We start from the raw sequence: 19,951 nt of genomic DNA, 5'->3' as shown, positions 1-19,951 counted from the left end.
ATAACACTGCTTGACTTTACCAAGAATTTTGTGATATACAAGGAGTGCAGGAACAGGTCTACAAAATCTGGGATGGGGTGGAGGACAGCCTCCCCAGTCACATGCATTTCTTGTTTTGCTTCTTGATGGGTGCATAAAAGCAGTGGTGGCAGATTTAGGGCTTTTATTGACAATAATACAACATTTGGTGTTTTCTTAAAGACCTAACTCTGAGAGGCAGATAATGACATAAGACTGTTGGCTTTCTGCATTTCTGATTACAGACAGGAACTTGCAAACCCTACAGCCTAAAAAATCTTGGAGATCAAGAATAACTCTAAATGCATAGTTTTAATTCCTGTAATTCATAAAATCAAACTGATTCATTTGGAGGCACAACAGGTTACTTAAATACAGCACTGATGATTTTGCAGCAAAATCTGTCTTTCTCATATCAGCTGGAGCTAACAGGTGTGTTTGTAACACTAGAGACTCCTTTTTCCTCTCCCTCTGTATTTCTCGTTTCTCTAAATCAATTTGCTTTTTATGGCTACATTCACGGTTTTTTTTTGGTTGTGCACATAGCCTGAACACTGCCTGCTCTCCCTCTGCTTGACCCTGCCTTGGCCAGAACCTTGTGGCTTTCTCCCCATGTGTTCCTCCAGTGCCCCAGTCTCTCTTTGTGCAGCTTCTCCTGTTTCACATAAGCTCCATCTGCTGGGAAAAGGGAGAACCTCAGTGGTTTTCATTCTGAACTGCAAATGCTTTTCCCTCAATTTGTAAAGATTTTCAAAATTACCTGTTTCTGCTCCCCCAGCTGTGCTCTTGGCCCACCTGCATGCCAAATTTAACTAATGACAACCTAATATGTTATTTGTATGGCATTTTGTGTTGCTGATTTGGGTCATGCCTAAGCAATCTTTTAAAATACCACTTTTTGACTTGAATTTGAGCAGGTTGTTAATTATCCTTGAAGGGGAATGACTGAAGCACATAATTTCCATCCAGGTACTCTCTGTGTGGTTCTTTAGGGCAGTGTTTGAAAAGGCACCCAGGGCAGCCTGTTTCTGTGCTAATGTGTAGCCAGGGCTGCTTTGTTTTGGCACATTTACAGACAGAAGTGAACTTGTGACCTGGACGTACATACAGCAAATCTGTAATCCAGCCACCACTTGAACTTTTACCTTTGGGTGTAACATTGACAGAGCAACAGGCTTCAGTATCCCTTGAATCTCTCCTAAAAATCCCTGACCATGAATGGAAGTATTTTCTTTAAAAAACTACTAATAATCTGTTGCCTTTCTCCCTGGAGTAGAAACTTAATGCAACTTGCTACACAGTAATGCCTTTTCCCCCTCCTTTCTTCACATTTACGCTGAACACTGGTGAATAAAGATGAGGTTAATCCTGTATTGTTAAACCTATTCAGGGAGACAACCTGGGGGTTGCCATGGAAACAGATTCTACAGCCTAAAAGCATAATTCTACTCTGAAGGACTGTCTATGGACCTGTACTGCACGTAGCTTACTGAGTCACACTGTGTACACAAACACCATGTTGCAGCAGTGAAATGGCAAAGGTGCCTCCCAGCTCATCAGATGTTAATTACGCCCCCGCCTCCTCCCACTTACAGCCAGAGCACCAAACACTGCCCCCCTCCCGCTCCTGAATCCCATCTTGCAGCCCTTCCTGCCAGCTCCGTTTGTCCTCGGGGTGTGCTGGGGAACCCAGCCCGTGGTTGTGTCCCGGGCAGGAGCGTCACAGATTCCGTACTGTCACAGATTCGGTACTGTCACACAGCCACTGTCACAGGCTACAGGGCACCTCAAGCTGGGCGTGGGGGGAGCTGCTACCAATCCTCAAAAACATCAACAGGATCTAGGAGAGCTTCCTGGGCCCTGTCTTCAGGGAAGGGGTGACCAACTTACAGTTCTCCTCCTTGTTCATATCAACACTTGCCCCCCAATTTCTAGATAGATTTCTAAACTGCCTCAATAAAAAATACAGATTCATCTGCTCCTTTGTCATGTCTGCACAGGCACTGCAGAGCCCTAGGGTTGTTCTGTGCTTTTATAGATCTTATGCATCATACCTCTCTCAGACAAGTGAAACAGTCCTGCCTCTGTGATATCACTGGGCTCTGCTCATACAGCAATAAAATACACATTTCAGTACTCACACAGCCTATAAAAACCATCAAAATTTCCTTATATTTGGAGGTTGTTTTGGATTGGCTTAGACAACTCCTACCTTGCTTTTGCTTCTATTTAATATCCAGGCAAAAAAAAATATTTAACATGAAATAGTAATCTTAGTTTTGTCCAAATATTACATTTATTTTAATGATTCTCAGATCCCTATTATATCCATCTAGAAAGAAGGCTTTGTATTTCTTCCTTTCAGTCTGTCTCATCCTATTCCTGCTGGAAAACAGATTTTTCAGCAAGATGGCTGACGACTTTTCCAGACAACATCTTTGCTTTAAGAACCAGGTCTAAAATGGCTGTGTAGCTGTTGATTTTTTTATTTTTTTTTACAGAACTCCAAAACGTTAGTAACTATGTGGTATTGTGTTTTATTCTTGGGAATAAGTGTTTTCTCTGTGAGCTCCTGTAGAAGGTGTTTTTCTTTAAAACAAAAACTGACTCCTGTGGAAGGCCCATGTGCCACCTACAGTCACTCAGTTTTCCTGTGGGAGCAATTTGTACAAATACTTGAAAATTTTTAATTTTCAGTCTTTTCTTAAGCATTACTTCACAACGCTTGGTAAATGAACACAATCAATTAGTATTTTTAAACTGTATCTATTTGGGAAATTTTCACAGAATGTATAATCAATCCTTTTCATATACAGTAGCAAACCCTGTAACTTCCAGGTACAAACAAATCTGGAACAAAAGACTGTACAAAAACATAACGAATTCAGCTCTGAAAAGACCCATGCATCTACATTGTCTGCTACCCTGAATACTAATGAATTTAATGAAACTATTGAAAGGCTGGTTACTTGTCTGCATAAATGTATTGAGACCTCTGTAATCATCTGTTTGCTGTCTGAAACCTCTTGTCAATAGTTTAATGACTTCACAGCATATTATTCTTCTTGTATAGGCTTCATATAATGTTTCTACATAATTAAGCAGCTTTGTTAGAGGAACTGCCATTAGTTGCCCCATTTCATTTGGTTTTGTTATCAGCCAACCAGAAAGAAAAAAAGAATAACAAGAGAAAGATACAAACGCAGTCTAGTGAGAGATGTGGAGATTGGGAAGATGTTGTTCATTTGGGTTTTTTTATGCCATTAACCTAAAGCACTATTGTCAAGTTGCACATTTTAAATAATTTTAACCATTTAAATGCAGTACATATTTAAATACTTGTAAAACAAACACAGCTGGCTAAAAATCTTGCAGTACATTTGGGAGCCTAACATTTTAAAAGCAGCTTTAATAAGAATATAACTAGTAATATCCATTAATTTGTTAATTATCACTAAATGTAATTAACACTAGGATTTCTACAGGCTTAGTGAGAAAAGTGTTGTGATTTTTTTTACATTCAGACAATTGCATAGTCCATCTTCACGAATACTTTTGAATTTTAAATATAAGTAATATAAATTTCATCTAAATTTTTTTGTACTTCAGAGAAACCCTGAGCATCTTCTTTAAAAACATAAAAGAACTCCATAAAATTACCAACTAATTTCGTGCATTTGTCTAGTCCTAAGCATGAACAGATAAAGTGCAAACTCACTTGCTTTTTATTGCTATGAGACACTGTTTTCAGTCATGTTTTGGGTCAAACCTGAACTCTTCTGTTACCCCTTATGTATAAGGTCAAGTAACATATATTTTCTTTGGGGTTGAGGCAGGTGTAGAGGTGACCAAGTGCCTGGTGTTGTGAGTTACCTGTGAGGCAGAAGAGGTCTGGTCCCACAGCTCCCTTGTCCCCCTGGAGCCCTGTCCTTGGGGCAGCCATCTTGTTGGCAGGGCTGGCAGCCATCTTGTCCACAGACAGTCCCAGCAGCTTTTCCCCCATTTTTTTCTGGAACAAGGAAGGCATTAACACCCAAACCTCATGTACACAGTTTGTAAAATGTCACTGTTCTCGGATTAAATTATAATTTCTGCAGTTATTCGCTGCATCTACCAACACAGTTAAAAACAAAGAAAGTACCAGATAATACTGCATTAACTGAGTTCTGAAATATTTGATAAGCGATCCTACTGCTGGCCAGGACTCGACTAGCATGTGAAGAATTATCATACTGCTTGTAGTCCAACTATTAACCAGCACTAGCGTGGCACATCTGACAACTGACCGATTTATGTGCTATTTCCTATTAAAAACCATCGCAGCTCCACCAGAAAGCCATTTTTTCTGCCACACCCCGAGATCCACAAGCAACACACGTGTGCGCCGGAGAATGCTGCCGCCAGCCTTGGCGTGCGGGCACACGGCCGCACCCAGCGCGGGATCACAGGGCCGAGAGGGCTGGGAGGGACCTCTGGGCATCACCCGATCCAACCTCTGCCCAAGAGGAGAGCACCGGGCGCTGCCGGAGCGCTGTACTTTTCGCCGGGGTTATGTGTGGCCACGGCGCTCTGGGCGGCTCCGTGAGGCACCGGTGCACGCCCTTCACAGCGGGCACGGCCTACGGCCTTCCCAGCTTGGCGGGACCATGGCCTGCGAGCGAGCCGCGCTCAGGAAAAGAAACCCCAGCACAGGGACAGCCCCCGGTGCCCATCGCAGCTCCCCTCGGGCGGCTGTGGGGAAGAGCCGCAGCCGCGCCCGCCCCTCGGTGACGCCATCCCCGCCGCCCGGCGCCACCGCCGCTCTCACCGTGCGCTCCGGACTACGGCTCCCGACGTGCCCGGCGCCGCGGGGCGGTGCCGGGCGAACGCGGCTCCCGGGCGCTGCTGGGCGTGTGGGGATCGCCGCGGCCCGGGCGGCGGGACAGGAGCGGGGCCGGAGCCGCCCGCCCGCCCTCCGAGCGCCGCTATGGCGTCCATGCTGCTGCAGAGCTGCGGGCGGCGCGCCTGCCGCCTGCCCCGAGCGCTGCGCCGCCCGCCGCGGCCCGGTGAGGCTCCCCGCGGGCCGCCCGCCGGCTCCGGCCCGCCGGGCCTGGCCGGGAGGGTAACGGGGGGGGAGAGCGGCCGGAGACGTCTGGGGGGCTCCGGGCGTGGGCGGAGAGGCCGCTGCGGGAGGGAAGGGCCGCGGCCGGGTCCCCGCCGCTCTGTCCGCCGGGGCTGGCGCTGCTCCCGGCCCGGCCCACGCTCGGCGGCTGCTGCGGCCTCCTCGCATGTGCTTCCGCGGCAGCGTGGTTGGATGGGATGAGTTACCCTAAGGGCAGTGGGACACGCGTGTCTCCGAGATGCCGGCTGGCTGGGGAAGGGAAAAACACACTTGCTTTTTGTTAAAGTGCAGGAACGCGTTAGTTACTACGTCTCGGTCCTGCCTGCCTTGCTCTCGGCGCGGCTTGGGTGTGAAGTGGGACTGTCACTAGTTATGTGCTTCTTCTCTCTATGAAAGCACAAGGGGGTGTTTTCTTAGTCTGTGTTAGGGACGAAATATGAATTTGCCTTTTTCCAAATGGCTTTGGAAGCTTAGGAAAATAAAACGGAAGCGCATTGTGTGATACTGATTAATAATGAAGATAATTTGGCAGTTTAAATATCTCTGGTTGGTGAAGCTTTGTGGCAACAAAATTAAATAACTGATAACTTGTGAGGTACTCGGGGCCTGTGGCTGCTCTTTACATCCTAAGCTGGAATTGCAGGGGGTGAGTGAGGAATTGCCTGTTCCTGACACAGGGAGGGCCCTGAGCTGGAATGGCAGGGGTGAGCGGGGACTTGCCTGTCACTGAGCCCCGACTTGTCATGGGAGTGCTATCACTGAGAGCAGAGCAGCTGCACGCTCACATCCAGGCAGACCTGATGAGCTATAGGGATGCTTGTTCATTGCAAAGAACAGCTGTCCTCTTGGTTACCAATAGTCACTCAAGTTTGGTATCTTCCTCTGACTGATAGGTTTTGTGAGCTACTGTTGTAGAGTCATTTATTTAGGTTAAGCCTGGACAGTATCCTGAACAAAAACCTGGGGTATCCTAACCACCCAGTTTATTTAAAATGGGGAAAAAGCACATCCATGTACCTTCAAATTAGATGGATGCTTTGATTATTCTTGTGGCATAGCATAAAAAGTACTGCTAATGATCACTGCAATTTTGGTTGTTATAAATCTTAGACAACCTAAGCTGAAATGCTGTGATAGAATCAAATAATTAGTTTGCTGTGGTGCACTGTGGTAATGATACAATTAATACTTTTATTTGGGGTGTTAATCTGTTATTAACACATTCTTGTATGTTGTATTTTTTTCTGTATTGTTTTGCTTTACTTAGCTCATCTTCTTTGCTTTACGTGTAAGTAGTCTAAGATTAAGTTAAAGCTAAGTGCTTCTAAGAATCCTAAACGTTATTCCTGTGAAGATCAGACTGTTAAGTACTGCAAGCTTACACTTCTCTAGGGACTTACTTCATGATAGCATTTTATTTTTAAGAATTCTAAGCATAGTAACAGTATGGCTATTCTACATTAAAAACTTTGAGTTTCATACTTCATTAAATTTAATGTATGAAGTTTCCCGTGACTACTTTTCCATGAGGAACATGTTAACATACAGCTTCTCTGGCACTACTGCCCTTCTTTCTTACTAAGCCAGTGCAGGTTTCTTAAATGAGCAGTGTTGAGCAATGTTCACCTTGTTCAGATGCTTTTGGATGTCTGTATTATCCCAGAAGCAAGGATTATGGACTTTGCCCCTTTTTGAAGGAAGTATATCTTTTATTTCAGGGCTGGTTTACCCGTAGGTGTATGGTTATAAGAGACACTGCAGAACCTAAAGAGCTCTGGTCAAAACTGGCAAAGTTGGAATTAACATTTTTTGTTAGCCTGTTCACACTCTGAATGTGCTGTACAACAAGAAGCTCAGCATGTTTTCTTATGGTAACCTTGGAATTTTGTTCTTTGACCTCTTCCTTAACATTTAATAGGCCTGGTTGGAAAGAAGGTAAGTGAGGTGAAAGTGTCTTGCCTGCTATGGAGTTTTATCTGAGAAACTCCAAGCCAGTTGAGTTCCAGATCATCCCTCCTGTTCTAGGGGCACTGTCCATAGCAGGCAATGTCCTCTCCTGGCAGGACCCTTGCTTTAGGCACACAAGGCTTTGTGGGTTTCCTGGCACTTGGCTGAGACAGATTACTGTGCTGTGACTTATCCCTGCAGACACTGAGCACTTCTCTGCTTTGCTCAGCTGCACCTTGAGGTCAGGGATGTCCTTCTGGCTTGGCCTGTTGGGTTGTTATTTAGCTACTGTTCTTTCTGTAAATATTGGAGAGTGTCACAATGCCTTCACAGATTCTCAGGGCTTGCTTTTTGAGCCAGAAATAGACAGTTTTTCCCTGGCTCAAAGTGCCATAACAGTGTGTGTTTACCCACTTGACATGGGTAAATCCTTTGACTTAGTAATGCCACAGCTTTTGTTGTAATTTCTTCAAAGCCCACTTAGCATGGGACATCCCTTGATTATCAAGATTTTCCTCAGATAAGTTCACTTATCTTCTATACCTTCTGATTGTCCCGTCTGATTTTGGCAGCATCTCTTTTCCCTAATAATTAGGGTGTTTTGTTGGGGAGGGCTTTTGGCCATCAGCACTGGGAGCTGTGTTTCTCATAGGTGTCATATAGGTGATACATGTGTCTCATAGGTGATACAGATGTCTACTTTAGGTTCTGTCATAGGCCTCTTCTTGGCTTTGATGGTGGGAAAGGGTACTATGGACCTCTCAAATAACTTCTATATCCTGCTGGTTCTTAGGATTGACCAGAAGTGGTAGGTTCCAGATGGGAGAAGCAAACCACAGTATGCCTACTCTGTCCAACCTTCCAGTTTTACTTTGGTTACAGTGAATTCTGGAAAGATTGACTAAAAACAGTCAACACATTTGAAGTCTTGCTTGCGTGATTTTTTTTTTTTATGATCTGTCCAGAAGTCTTTTTGCTCTTGGCAGTAGCTACCCATTGAGTTACTGTAGCAAGATGTTAATACAAGATTTATTTTTTTAAGTTGCCTTAGGAAGATGAATTCCTTTCTAGTGAAATCAGGGATGACTTTCAGTGACTGTAGACTGGTAGCATTTTATGTGGTTTATGCTTCTTCTGTGGTTGGAAGACTTTCGGACATGGCCCTTTACTGAAGCACGTGACTTAGATGATTCATGATTCGAGGATCTTCTCAATTTATTTCCAGAATGGATGCTGCTTGTCTGTGTACCTGGATAGAGGGTGCTCATATATAGGTGTCAGCCCCTCTTTTGGACTTTATTAGATGCTATTAGGACTGATACTGAAGTAGTGTTTCAAATAAAATTCATGTTGAGGGATACAATATTTTCTGGAAAGTTAACTTCTCACATGCTTTGGGTCAGGCTCTCACCCCTCCCTTCAAGACAATTTGTATCCTTTGCAGAGAGATCATGGGGCAGAGCTATTTTTACCAGGTGCTAATCAAAATGGGCAGCAATGTATTGAAATGGTGTTGTGGTTCTGGTTCCACCTCTCTAGTGAAGTCTCTTTAGGTTCCTGCTTGTGTTTTATTTGTTTTGCTTAAAACCAAAAAGCCATTTTAATCCTAAACACTTGGCAGGGGCTCCATTTGGATCATCTGATACTATGTTGTCGTAGAGCTGTTAAAAAATTACATTTGCTTTCAGTGAATTTCCTCTGCAATACAGTTTCTTGCCTGAGGGACTTGGAAACCTGTCTTCAGACAGTTGAACAAGAGGAACCCAACCTCAGACATCCACAGAATTCAACTCTGAATGTTAAGCAACATCTTTTTTGTGCTTTCAAACGTAGTCATTTCTATGTAAAGCCTAATCTTTTCACTCATATTTGTGTGCAGTTCACTACATGGATAAATGTCTTCCTGAATTTCAGAATAGGTGCTAATTATTGGTATTTTTCTAGGTAACTTGGGAGATCGGGCATGTCTTAGCTGCACATCCCTGAGGCTGGCAAACAAAATGTGAGTAAATATGAACATTTTTCTGAACTATCAGTTAGTATACTGTCATAGAATGTAGGTTTAAATCTAGACAAAGTGCTGAAATGTTAGCTCCAGCTTGTGTTCATGACAGATTAAAGGAAGTCTGAGTATTACTTGCTTCACCTGGTTGCTTGTGTGTGGGAGAAAGAAAGTGAAATCTTCCCCCTTTTGCCCACTTCCTCCCTTTTTGTTTCACTTTTGATGTGAAAGCAGTAGAATATTAGTGTCTGTCTTGGCTGATTCCAGGTGTCATAATGGGATCTGATGAGCTTCTTGCATGCTTTCTCCATGGAGTTCCACAGAGTAAACATTCAGTTGCAGCTAGTTGAAAATCACAGTTGAGAGATAAGAGTGCAGAGCATCTGAGTGGGATCTCTGTTAAACCAAAGAAAGGAGTTTATTGAATGTTGCAGCCTTGGGTGATGGTGTCCTCTTCTGAAAACAAATCCAGCTGTTGTGTGCCCTTATGGAGCTGAAGGAGTTGAATGTTGGCAGAATCCATTCTCTGTTCCTGACTTGGCTCACAAGGCATACTTGTAGATAAGAATTTCCTAACGCCTTTCCTTGGAATGTTAAAATACTGGTTCTGTTCTGTATTTATAAACTAACTGCTCAGGATACAGGGTCTATTCTTCGATTTCCTGAGTTTTCATTTTAACTTAAGGATGTGTCCCTAGACACAACCCTCTAATACAAAACAAACCAATTATTTTTTAGACATGTTAGTTCCATATCACTTGCTGTAGAATTAATGATGATTAATTTTTTTAAATACATAAAACCTTTTCAAATATCTATTTTTATTGTGTTAGTGTATAAGACCTCTCTTGGGAAGCTGGAAAATTATGGTTTTAAACCTGTTAGGCTAGAGCACCTCTCCTATGAAGACTGAAAAAATTGGGGTTCTTCAGCATGGAGAAGGCACCAGAGAAGCCTTACAGCACCTTCCAGTACCTAAAGGGGTTACAGGGGAGCTGGAGAGGGACTTTTGTCAATGGAATGGAGTGACAAGGTGAGGGGGAATAGCTTTAAAATTAAAGAAACTACGTTTAGATTAGATATAAGGAAGAAATTCTTTGATCTGTGCTGGTGAGGCACTGAAACAGGTTGCCCAGGGAATTTGTGGATGCTCCATCCCTGGTTCAAGACCAGGCTGGATGGGGCTCTGAGCAACCTGGTATAGTGGAAGGAGTCCCTGCCTGTGGCAGAACAGTGTGATCCTTAGGTCCCTTCCAACCCAAACCATTCTATGGTTCTGTAATGAAATGAGCAGCAGAATATTGGGACAGAAAATCTAATTCTATTGAGAAGGTTTGGGGTGGGGTTTTTTGTTTGTTTTGGTTTGAGGTTTTTTTGTTGTGGTTTTGTTTTGGTTTTTTTCCTCAATCAAAGCTGCTATTAATATAATGTTGTCACTTAAAATATATCAAACTAATGCCCACAGCCCACGTGACACAGATCTGAATGCAGGGGACTCTAGTGATAAGTACTGAGGACAGGTGGGATAGGAATTGTGTGTCTGACATCCTTCTTGTGAAAGTGTGTTCAGAGAAGCACATTTCTTGCAATATTTTTATTCCCTGCAGACTCAGAACCAGTTCTGCTGTCAGAACTTTCTTCCTCTCTGCATGCAGAAGAGTGTCAATGTATGTAGGTGGAACTTGGCTTGTAGGCCTGGAGCTCTGCTTTTGGGAAATGCCTTGGAGTCAGGGTGGATTGATTTATGCAGGTGTTTTAATCTGGTTTTGAATATGTAGCTTATTATCCTAAAGTAATTAAACTGTAATTCTTATTCGTTAATATCTGTGCAAATGTGAGCCAAGAGACTGTTTTGTGTAACTGTATATGTTCCAGCAGTTGTCTGACCACTAAATGGTCAGATGCTAAAACTTCAGTTTAAACTAGAAAATAGTATGTCTTTAAAAAGTAATAATTTAGTGGGGTTTTTTTTGTAAAAAGCTCTATTTGAATAACATTGTGTAGACAGAACCATTAAAGTAAATTAAAACTCTCTTGAGCGTGTAATAATTAAATTCAAAAAGTGTTTCTGTCTGAAAATTGAGTGAGTGAGGCACTTTTAAGTGTATAATAAACATTTTCTTCCTTAGAATGTTACTAAGACTTGTAAAGCCACTTTCACCTATTTTCTGTTCATTGACTGAAGACAAAAACACATTCTGATTTTGTTTTCATGGTTTTTGTTTTTCACTGGCTCCATGAAGAAAACACCTCAGTCAGTTCTGTCCTGTAGATGTCTTACTGCTGGTATTTCAGTTTGAGGGACACTAATGGAACTCATTTATATGAAATATTTTATCTACTATTTTATTTTTGTCCCATCTTTTATTAAAAGCATGTACAATCCTACTTACATATAACGAGTGGTTCTTCTGTGTATGTAAGGAGTGTTAGTGGTGTTTGAGCAGTGCTTCCCTGCTAAATGCAGTTTGCATTTAATTAAAGAAAAGAACAAAGTTCTGAACAAGGTAGATGAGGGTTGTTTCTCTCTGTCCCAGCTCAGTCCTGTGATGGAAGTTTTTGCAAAAGGTTGTGCTGAATAAGGAAAACGGGATGCATGGAGATAGTAAGAGAGGAACTTGAATGAAATCAGATTCCTCTGGTACTTATTCTCTGACTCAGCACCTATCCCAAATATACAACTTAATTTTTTTTTTTTTTGAGTGTTTTGCACAAACGGGAGAAGTAATAGAAGGGACTTCATGTTACTTATGAATTTACATTTAGTTTTATGAAATTACAATTAGTTTTCAAGTGTAGCTTTCTAAATGGAAAGCATATGTGGTGGCTGCTCTTTATTTAATTGGAGTGAAATAAACTACCTTTTCAAAGTCATATAATGGAAAATTCCCTGCAGGTTAATTTTTTTTTGTCATGAAGTAAAGCCAAGTGTTCTTTTCATGTATAGACATTGGTTTTAATAATCAAAAATTCTTTTTCCCTTAAATATGCCGTAGATATTTCTCAAATTTTGTGTTTTATAAATACATAAATATATGTATCTGTGCAAATATATATCTAGAAATAGCTGGTGATCTGTTGCTAATTTTTGAATGCTTTTTTCTTTTGAAGGACTGTACACTTTAAATATTGCACTAGTGTCCCTCCTGTTTACGCCTACTCCAAAAAAGCTCACTATTGTTGTTGGACTAAAGGATCTGAGCAAATACGCTTCACTCTCACGAGCTCTTCTGGCTCATGGACGCCACTAGCAACCCTGGGTGTTTTAGGTCCCCAGTACCTTCCAGTTAGGTGGTGGCATTCTTCACGTCCCCTTCAAGATGACTCCATAGTTGAAAAGTCACTCAAGTCCTTAAAGGACAAAAACAAGAAGCTGGAAGAAGGAGGTCCTGTATATAGTCCAACAGAAGTGGAAGTTGTAAAGAAGTCTCTTGGGCAGAGGATTGTGGATGAACTGAAGCACTATTACCACGGGTTTCGCTTGCTGTGGATTGACACCAAAATAGCTGCGAGGATGCTCTGGAGAATCCTGCACGGGAACACTTTGTCTCGTCGGGAGCGGAGACAGGTACTGAGCAAAGGCCACTTTCCTCTGGCTGTCCTCAGTGATTGCTCTGTTTATTAGAACTGAGTTACTGCTTTTTGTTGTCTTCTGTTCCTAGAATTAAAATTCCTTGCTGTGTTTCCTTCCTCTTCACTATGTGGATGCTGAAATTTTTGGGTTTTACCCCAAAACTTTTTTCCTATGTTCCCCGTTGTTGAAGATAAATTTGTTATTTTCTTGTTGGAATGGCAGAGGATTCTTCTGTTTTGTCACATGGGCAGCAATTGGGGTTTGTTCTCAAGTTCCCAGCCATGTCCCATATACAGTAATTTTCTCTGCTTTCTCACTCCAGCTGGAAAAATAGTGGGAAACATTGCTAGTAAACACTGCTAGTAAATACTGCTAGTAAAGGTTATATCTGTGCCAGTTCACTTTCCATTTGTTGCTTAATGGGGTTCTTTTGAATGGGATAAAAGCTGCAGGCTGAAATGCATGATTGATGATGTACTATCTCAGTTATAAATGTATCTGAAATAATTTTAGCCCATATATATTTCCTTTATTTATGGCATGTTGCTTACATTTATGAAACTAAAAATGCAACTGATAATTTTAAAGAAAACAGAAATGAAATCTGGAGTGCAAAATGTGATTGCTTTCAAATTTGGATAATTTATATGTATTTCAATAGTAATTTCAGGTTTTGGATTAAATAGCTGTATTTAATTAGAATGGAAAGTTATATGGGTATTTAAAAACATTGGATGTGGGTTCATATATGAAAAGACTGCAAAATATTGAGCTGGTATCATTAATTTCTTTCTTTTTTTGGTAAAGAATACATTGATATTCAACTTCAGTTGATTGGCAAAATATCAAACAAGCTGATTTGACAGTTCTTGTTTTACTGTTTTTAAGGACAAGCTGTTTAAGCAGTTTATAGAGATTAAAAATTCAAGTCTGTCTTCCTCCCTTTATTAAAAGAAAAGCATTTCAGCTGTTGCTGGAAAGATGTTTTAGAAGAAGAGCTGGAGAGCAGAAGGTGTGTGTGCTCTGGGGCAAAGTGCTCAGTGCTGCCTGTGGGCAGTGTGGCTCTCTGCAGTTTGTACACCTGCACACACAATGTGCTGAGTTCACTTCTCTGCCCTCAAAACTTCTAGTAAATGATCAAAAATACAAGTATCTACTCATTGTTTTTATCATTTCCTGATAAAAGTTGCTCACATTTCAACAACTTGGTGTGTAATTAAAACCCATCACCCATCACATCTTATATGCAGTACGAAAATTCTTCCTAAATTCACAAGGTTAGACAAATAGCAAAAATTGTTACAGGCAGTTTCTGTCTCTGGGTGGGTGTGGTTTCCTATCAGACTCCTCTGCCCCATGGTCTCAGCATCTTCAGGCTCCTTCAGTTCTGCCATCTTCCTTGGCTGCTACAAGAGAATGCTTGGCAGCTGATCCAGCTGAGACGGGCCTCAGCAATAAATAAAACAGTCTCTGCTGACGTGAGAGGGGATTATGGAGTACCAGAAAGAGTAACTGAGGATAGGGGAAGGTGAGGACTGCAGGACTGGTTTAGTGAGAGCTTTGGGGAGCTTGAAAAGCCAAGCGAGACAAATTAATTCATGGTTTAAAACAGAATGGGAAATTCTCCAGGGGGAAGATTGGAACCATGGATTTTCCTGCCTCTTTCATGTTTACTGAGCCATACTTCTGAGAAATTATATGAACAGCAGTAATATTCCATCAATTGATGAATTTATTAATTTGATTACATTTGATTTTGCTATCTAGTGATGATACAGCTGTTTTGCTCATGTTTAAGTAGTGGTCTGGCATTTGGCCTTCCTAGATTTGCTTTTTGTGCAAATGTTCATTTTCAGTACTAATTCTCTTTTTAAATGAAATGGCCATTTATTTGTTTGCAGATATAAAGTAGTGTTTACATTGGTGTAGCCTGTCTCTTATCTAATGATGTATGTATGTGTTTATATGCATGCAATTCCAGTGTAGGAGATGTAGAGAAAATAGCTTTAATAACTACAGTAATTAGTTTCTCAATCTAAGTTTTTTTGTTTTCTGTATTTGGAGGAAGAGGACATTGTGTCTCTGGAGTTGAGGGCATGGTAGGTTCAGAACCCAGGGTCGCTGAAAAGCAAACCAGGCTGCAGCTGAAAAAACCCTTTTGGGTTTTTTTAAACCTTAGTTCAAGTTTGTTTCAACACAGCTCATTTTTTTTATCAGTTCAACCTTAAATTATAGTATACTGACTGATTTAAAGAAGTCTTAACATTTTGGTGCTGGATTACCTCCTGAACTTTAAAAAATATAAAATAAAAATTGATGTATATACTGCTTTAAAAGTATTAAGCTGCACATGAGCTGACAGTCCTAGAGAAATCTTATCTTCATGCAGACTGACAAATGAGTTATTTCTGCCTGCCCTTTCCTTCCTCTTTGGAGGCAATAATGGAAAGATATCCAAGTAATCTAACCACATGAACAAGCAGTTGCAGCACGGCTAATGCAAAGGGACCTATTGCTTATGTAAACTACAAGTCAATTCCAAAATTCTGCTCCTTCAATTTCTGTCAGTGTTTGGATTCAGCAGGGTCACAGATCTACACTTAGGAGAGAAGGCAGGAAGAAGTAAAACATGGCACTGATGTAAAAAAACCCCAACTGCTCTGGTGCTGGCTCCTGCAGCAGGGTGGTTCAGGGTGTGGCAGTGAGGTGGCAAACACGAGGGAGTTTGTGGCAAGTGTGCCAGCTTCACAAACTCTTTTCTGCAGAGGAGGGAAGAGTGGAATACCCAGCTGTAGCAGGAGATACAGGGAGTCACAAGGTTCTGGTGTTGTGCTGCCAAATGCTGTGTGTGTAATCGTACACCATTGTATTAGGTTCCTGCAGAAAGCTGTTTCCCTTGAGTTAGCCGAGGGTGCGGTGCCATGATTTGTGAAAGCTGATCCAGGACAGTGCTGCTGTGAAAAGCTTGGTGCTTAAATCAAGTTTTCCCGCCCCACCCCCGCTTGGTTTGTACTGATCCCTTTTCCCCTGTCCGTATTTATGGGTCAGTTTTAGCTGGATCAGTGCTGTGACTGCCAGTGCATCTTCATGGCTCCTTATACCTCCTCTCAGGTTAGCATTAAGTTGCCTTAATCCAGTGGTAAAACTGCTCCCTTGGGTATGGATTTTGTAGAAATACTTGCACACACTATCTGAGAATAGAGACTGGGGAAAAATAGGAACTCTGTACTCTATAGAAACTTTTGAGGGCTTTTTTTTTAGGGAAAATCTACTTTTCTTCTGGGTTTTAAAATTTTCTTCCAAACTTTCTTACTTTTTCTTTTGTTTTTTAACTCCATGGTAGTCATTTGCCTTCCATTGTTGGAATGAATGGAAAAATCCTTGAGCCTCAAAACAATGGACCAAAGCATCCCTTCTGGGAAACTGAATTTTTTTTATGTACAAAGAAAAATGCCAGACTCTGAATCTGTAGAGCATGTGCCTTCCTTCCACATATAGTAGTGCTTAAGATTTTGGCTGGTTTTATGGTAAGAAAACTCTGAATGAAGTTTTACAGGTTTTGTATTCTAGAAAATCAGTCCTGAGGACATGGGATCTGTGCTGGTTGTTGCTGCTGTTCCCCTTGATTGGTATGAACTGTGGCGAGGGGCTGGACTGGGCAGCATGGGTTTACTGGTGTAATTGCATTTATGCTGCCAGTTTTTGTCACTCAGAGCTGTGGTTATCAAGTCTTGATGTGGAATGACAGTGCTGTGGCAGTGGAGTACCAGAGTGTAGCTCTGATTTAGGAGCTGATGGGATTCCCAACAACCAGTTTTTTCCTTTGTAAAAGGAGGTAGAGTCAAGGAAGATCTTTATTCCCCAATATAAGCTGAATTGTGAAGCTTTCAACAATTACTGAAAGATTTAATAATAGTCTGTACAGCCTAATATAATTATATATTTGTGAGTGTGCAGAAATCACAAGGACAGTATTTATTTCATGCAGTTCAAGATTCAGTAATAAACACCGCCTGCTTCAGAGGATCACTGCTCTGGAAATGCAGTGGTTTAAAAAAAAATCTACCAAGCTGGGCTCATTACCCTGGATTTAAATGTACATTACAATTGTTATAAGGCAGAGGGGGAGGGATCTTTCATTTTATTCTTGATTACTTATTCCATAGTAGCTCATGCATGTAAGAAGTGGTGGAGCACAAATAAAGATGCATAAAAGAAGTTAAGCAGCTTTAATGACAACAAATGACCACCTCCTGTTTTCAGGTGCTTTTAAGAGGTTTAAATGAGATACTTGTTCAATAATCCTATTGAGACACAGTGAGGCTTTTGAAATACTTTCTATAGTGTTGAAAACTGGTGAAACTCCAGCACTCTCTAGTATGTAGCAACTTGAAAAAAAAACACTAACTTTGTCACATCCTTTTATTGTGTAATTTTAAAATTTCTTCATAGCAAATATATATATGTGAGCCTAAGTGACAATTAGATATTCAAATCAAGCATTTTTAAAATAAGTATTTAAATATTAGCTTATCAATATTTTTTTTTCTCTTCCAGTTTCTTCGAATATGTGCTGATCTTTTTCGCCTGGTCCCTTTCTTAGTTTTTCTTGTTGTCCCATTTATGGAATTTTTACTTCCAGTAGCTCTTAAGTTGTTCCCTAATATGCTTCCCTCTACATTTGAGACAAAGTCTAAAAAGGTAAGCAGGTCTGAATTTATAATCCAGTGATATTTTTTTAAAAATTAGAAATGTCTTGGTAAAAAAATTAGAAAAAGTCTAAAAATGTTGGGTTTTTTTCAATATTGGGATAATGCTTTTATCTTCCTTATTTTGAAGATCTTGCTTTTGAACATATAATAATGAACCAGTGCCATCCTGGTTTTGATATGTGCTAAGCTGTCAGGGTTGAAAGCCTGTCTTGTCTTTTCTGCTATCCTCATTTCCATTTTCTATGACTCCTACAAGAAGAACTAAAGCTATTTTGTTTTTCTGATTGTATTAAAGTAGACATTGTAACATTTGTAGTCTTAAACCTTGATACAAAGTTTTTCATATGTATACTTAAAATTTAAAATGGTTTCTTACGCTATTTTTAGTTTAAACTTTATTTCTACCACTTATGTTTTCTCAGAATTGTTAGAGCTTTGTAAAAACCCACCAAAAGAGCCCCACAAGTTTTCACTTTCAGAGCACACAGTGAGCTCTTCAGTGTGATTTGGGGTCCATTGGGAAGAGTGAAAGCCCCTTTGGAATGTGTGTTTTATAGCAGAAGTCCAGAATTACTCCACATAACTTGTCTGGGGACAGAAATGATGTTTAGTCCATGTGTTTCTGGCAGGAACTTTTAACAATAAATATTTTTTTAACAGGAGGAAAGATTGAAGAAAGAATTGAGAGTAAAGCTTGAATTGGCTAAATTCCTTCAAGACACCATTGAGGAGATGGCCTTAAAAAATAAAGCAGCCAAGGGAAATGTTACAAAAGATTTTTCAACATTCTTTCAAAAGGTAAAAAATTTGGAAAATATGTTCTCTCTTCCTACAAAAAAAAAAAACCCAAAACCTTCGTGGTTTTTTGGTCTATGGTAATCATCACATGCCTTTATTTTTTTTCAACTTGAAGAAACAGAATGTAGTAGTTTTTTAGGAAAAATTTCTTTTTTGTCAGTGTGATGAAGTTTTCCTATTACTAACTTTGCTGTTCTAGCTGGTGCTGTTACTCTCTAATGCTAGAAGCACTATGTTTCTGCTCATTTGTTTCTTGTTCACTTATTTGTTAATAAGTTAACTCTAACATGAAACATGGTGTGCTCAGTGGTTACTTATGTAGATTTTGACCTCTTTTTTTTCAGCAGAGAGTATGAAAACTGACTTCTTTCCTAATTAACTGATTGAAACTTAATGGGGGGAAAACTAAATTTTTTTGATCAAATTTAATTCTGCTTGTAAAAAGAAGTTTTTAAGTGCACAGTTGCTATACTGACTAGAATATGGTATAATCTGAAGTTTAGCTAGAATGTAGTTGTTGTGCAAAATTCCTATTTAAGCTCAGTTGCTGACAGACTTAAATGTCAGACATCTGCCTCCTGCATTAATGGCCTTTAGGTTTCCCAGCATTTCCTTTCACCAAACTGTAGGTGAGAATAAGAAATAGAGATATGAAAAATGCATTCCTTAGTCTTCTCAGGACAGTCCTAAGCTCTGATTTCTCTTAACTGTGGGGCTGTTGAATAAGAGGTGGAGCCAACAGCATCACCAAGTGTTTTGTTGAAAGAAAGGTAGTGGTCCCCTCTTTTGGAGAGGATGTGTATTTGCACAGAAAAAGGCACATAAGCCCAGGGGTTTCAGACATGAACTTTACAACCTCTTCCAAATAGCTTAAGATTTTCCTGCATGTCAGGGCTAAGAATGAAGTGTGGGGTGATAAGATGATGTTGATAGGGTGAAGTATGAAGTGTGGGGTGATAAGATGATGTTGATAGTGCCACGTAGATCACCTCACATAATCATAGTGGTAAATTTTGCCGGTCAGTAACTTCTTGCAAAGTCCCTGTTTTGCAAAGTAGTTCCCTACTTTGAAGTCTCTCTGCAGTCATCTGTTTCTGTTCTTTTGAATCTGCAGAACATTGTAAGTGGTTAGTTACAGCAGTTAGTGGCTGAGGCACTGCCCCTGCAGGCTATGGGAACTTGCCCACTCATGCTTCATGTTCAGAACATTTCATTTTCTTCTGGAAGAACTGCTACTGAGAATTTACGTTTGGCCGTTAATTTTCACGGAAATAAATGATGTTTCACTCCACATTTGCTGGAGGAAGTCCCAAGTTCCTCTGATGACTAAAAAAGAAGTTTCAAGCTCTGCATTTCATATGTGTGGGTGTGCTTTTTACAGCTTTGTATTTCTCATTTGTGCCACAGAGACAAACTTCATTGATCTCATTTCGCTGTACCGGATAATAAATGTCAGACAAGAAGGAGCTTTAATGCTTCCCACCTTTCTGCTTTTCTTTAACAGTGGCTTCTGTGGTGAAGTATTTGATACTGCAAGAGCCATTGATTGCAGGCTTAATGTGTCTGCTGCATAATTCCAGAATTTGTCTCTGTTGCTTTGTAGCTAGTGATGTACTAGAAAGCTTCAGTTTGTACTTTCAAGCAACACATGCTTGGCTCTTTCAAAATTCATCTTTAAACAAGGGAGAAAAATACTTCCTGTGTTTTTGAAGTGCCATTTTTGGCTCCTGTGGTGAAGGCACTGGCAAAGTGGAACAACAAGGCCTTTGACCTTTCTTTCTTCAAGATGGTTTCTTTGC

At 40.7% G+C, this 19,951-nt stretch overlaps 2 protein-coding genes across 3 annotated transcripts in view; one reads left to right on the top strand and one right to left on the bottom strand.

Moving 5' to 3' along the window:
- Positions 1–4,957, bottom strand: part of NSD2 (nuclear receptor binding SET domain protein 2) — a 100,139-nt gene extending 95,182 nt beyond the window's left edge. For both annotated transcript variants that reach the window (XM_071447259.1, XM_071447260.1), the window contains exons 1-2: positions 4,826–4,957; positions 3,892–4,027 (exon numbers count right to left, since the gene is read on the bottom strand). The gene's annotated coding sequence lies outside the window, so the exon portion shown is untranslated. The remainder of the gene's footprint in view (positions 1–3,891; positions 4,028–4,825) is intronic.
- Positions 4,932–19,951, top strand: part of LETM1 (leucine zipper and EF-hand containing transmembrane protein 1) — a 28,673-nt gene continuing 13,653 nt past the window's right edge. Inside the window, exons 1-5 of the mRNA XM_071447267.1 lie at positions 4,932–5,063; positions 9,011–9,068; positions 12,180–12,636; positions 17,200–17,343; positions 18,015–18,152. Of these exons, the coding sequence (XP_071303368.1) occupies positions 4,985–5,063; positions 9,011–9,068; positions 12,180–12,636; positions 17,200–17,343; positions 18,015–18,152 (876 nt within the window). The 5' untranslated portion in view covers positions 4,932–4,984. The remainder of the gene's footprint in view (positions 5,064–9,010; positions 9,069–12,179; positions 12,637–17,199; positions 17,344–18,014; positions 18,153–19,951) is intronic.

This window comes from Agelaius tricolor, unplaced genomic scaffold (genome assembly GCF_023055355.1).
Source record: "Agelaius tricolor isolate 1412-34295 unplaced genomic scaffold, bAgeTri1.0.p SCAF_24, whole genome shotgun sequence".
Taxonomy (NCBI): Eukaryota; Metazoa; Chordata; class Aves; order Passeriformes; family Icteridae; genus Agelaius; species Agelaius tricolor.
The sequence above is the reverse complement of the archived record's forward strand: the minus strand, read 5'-3'. Positions and strand labels throughout refer to the sequence as shown.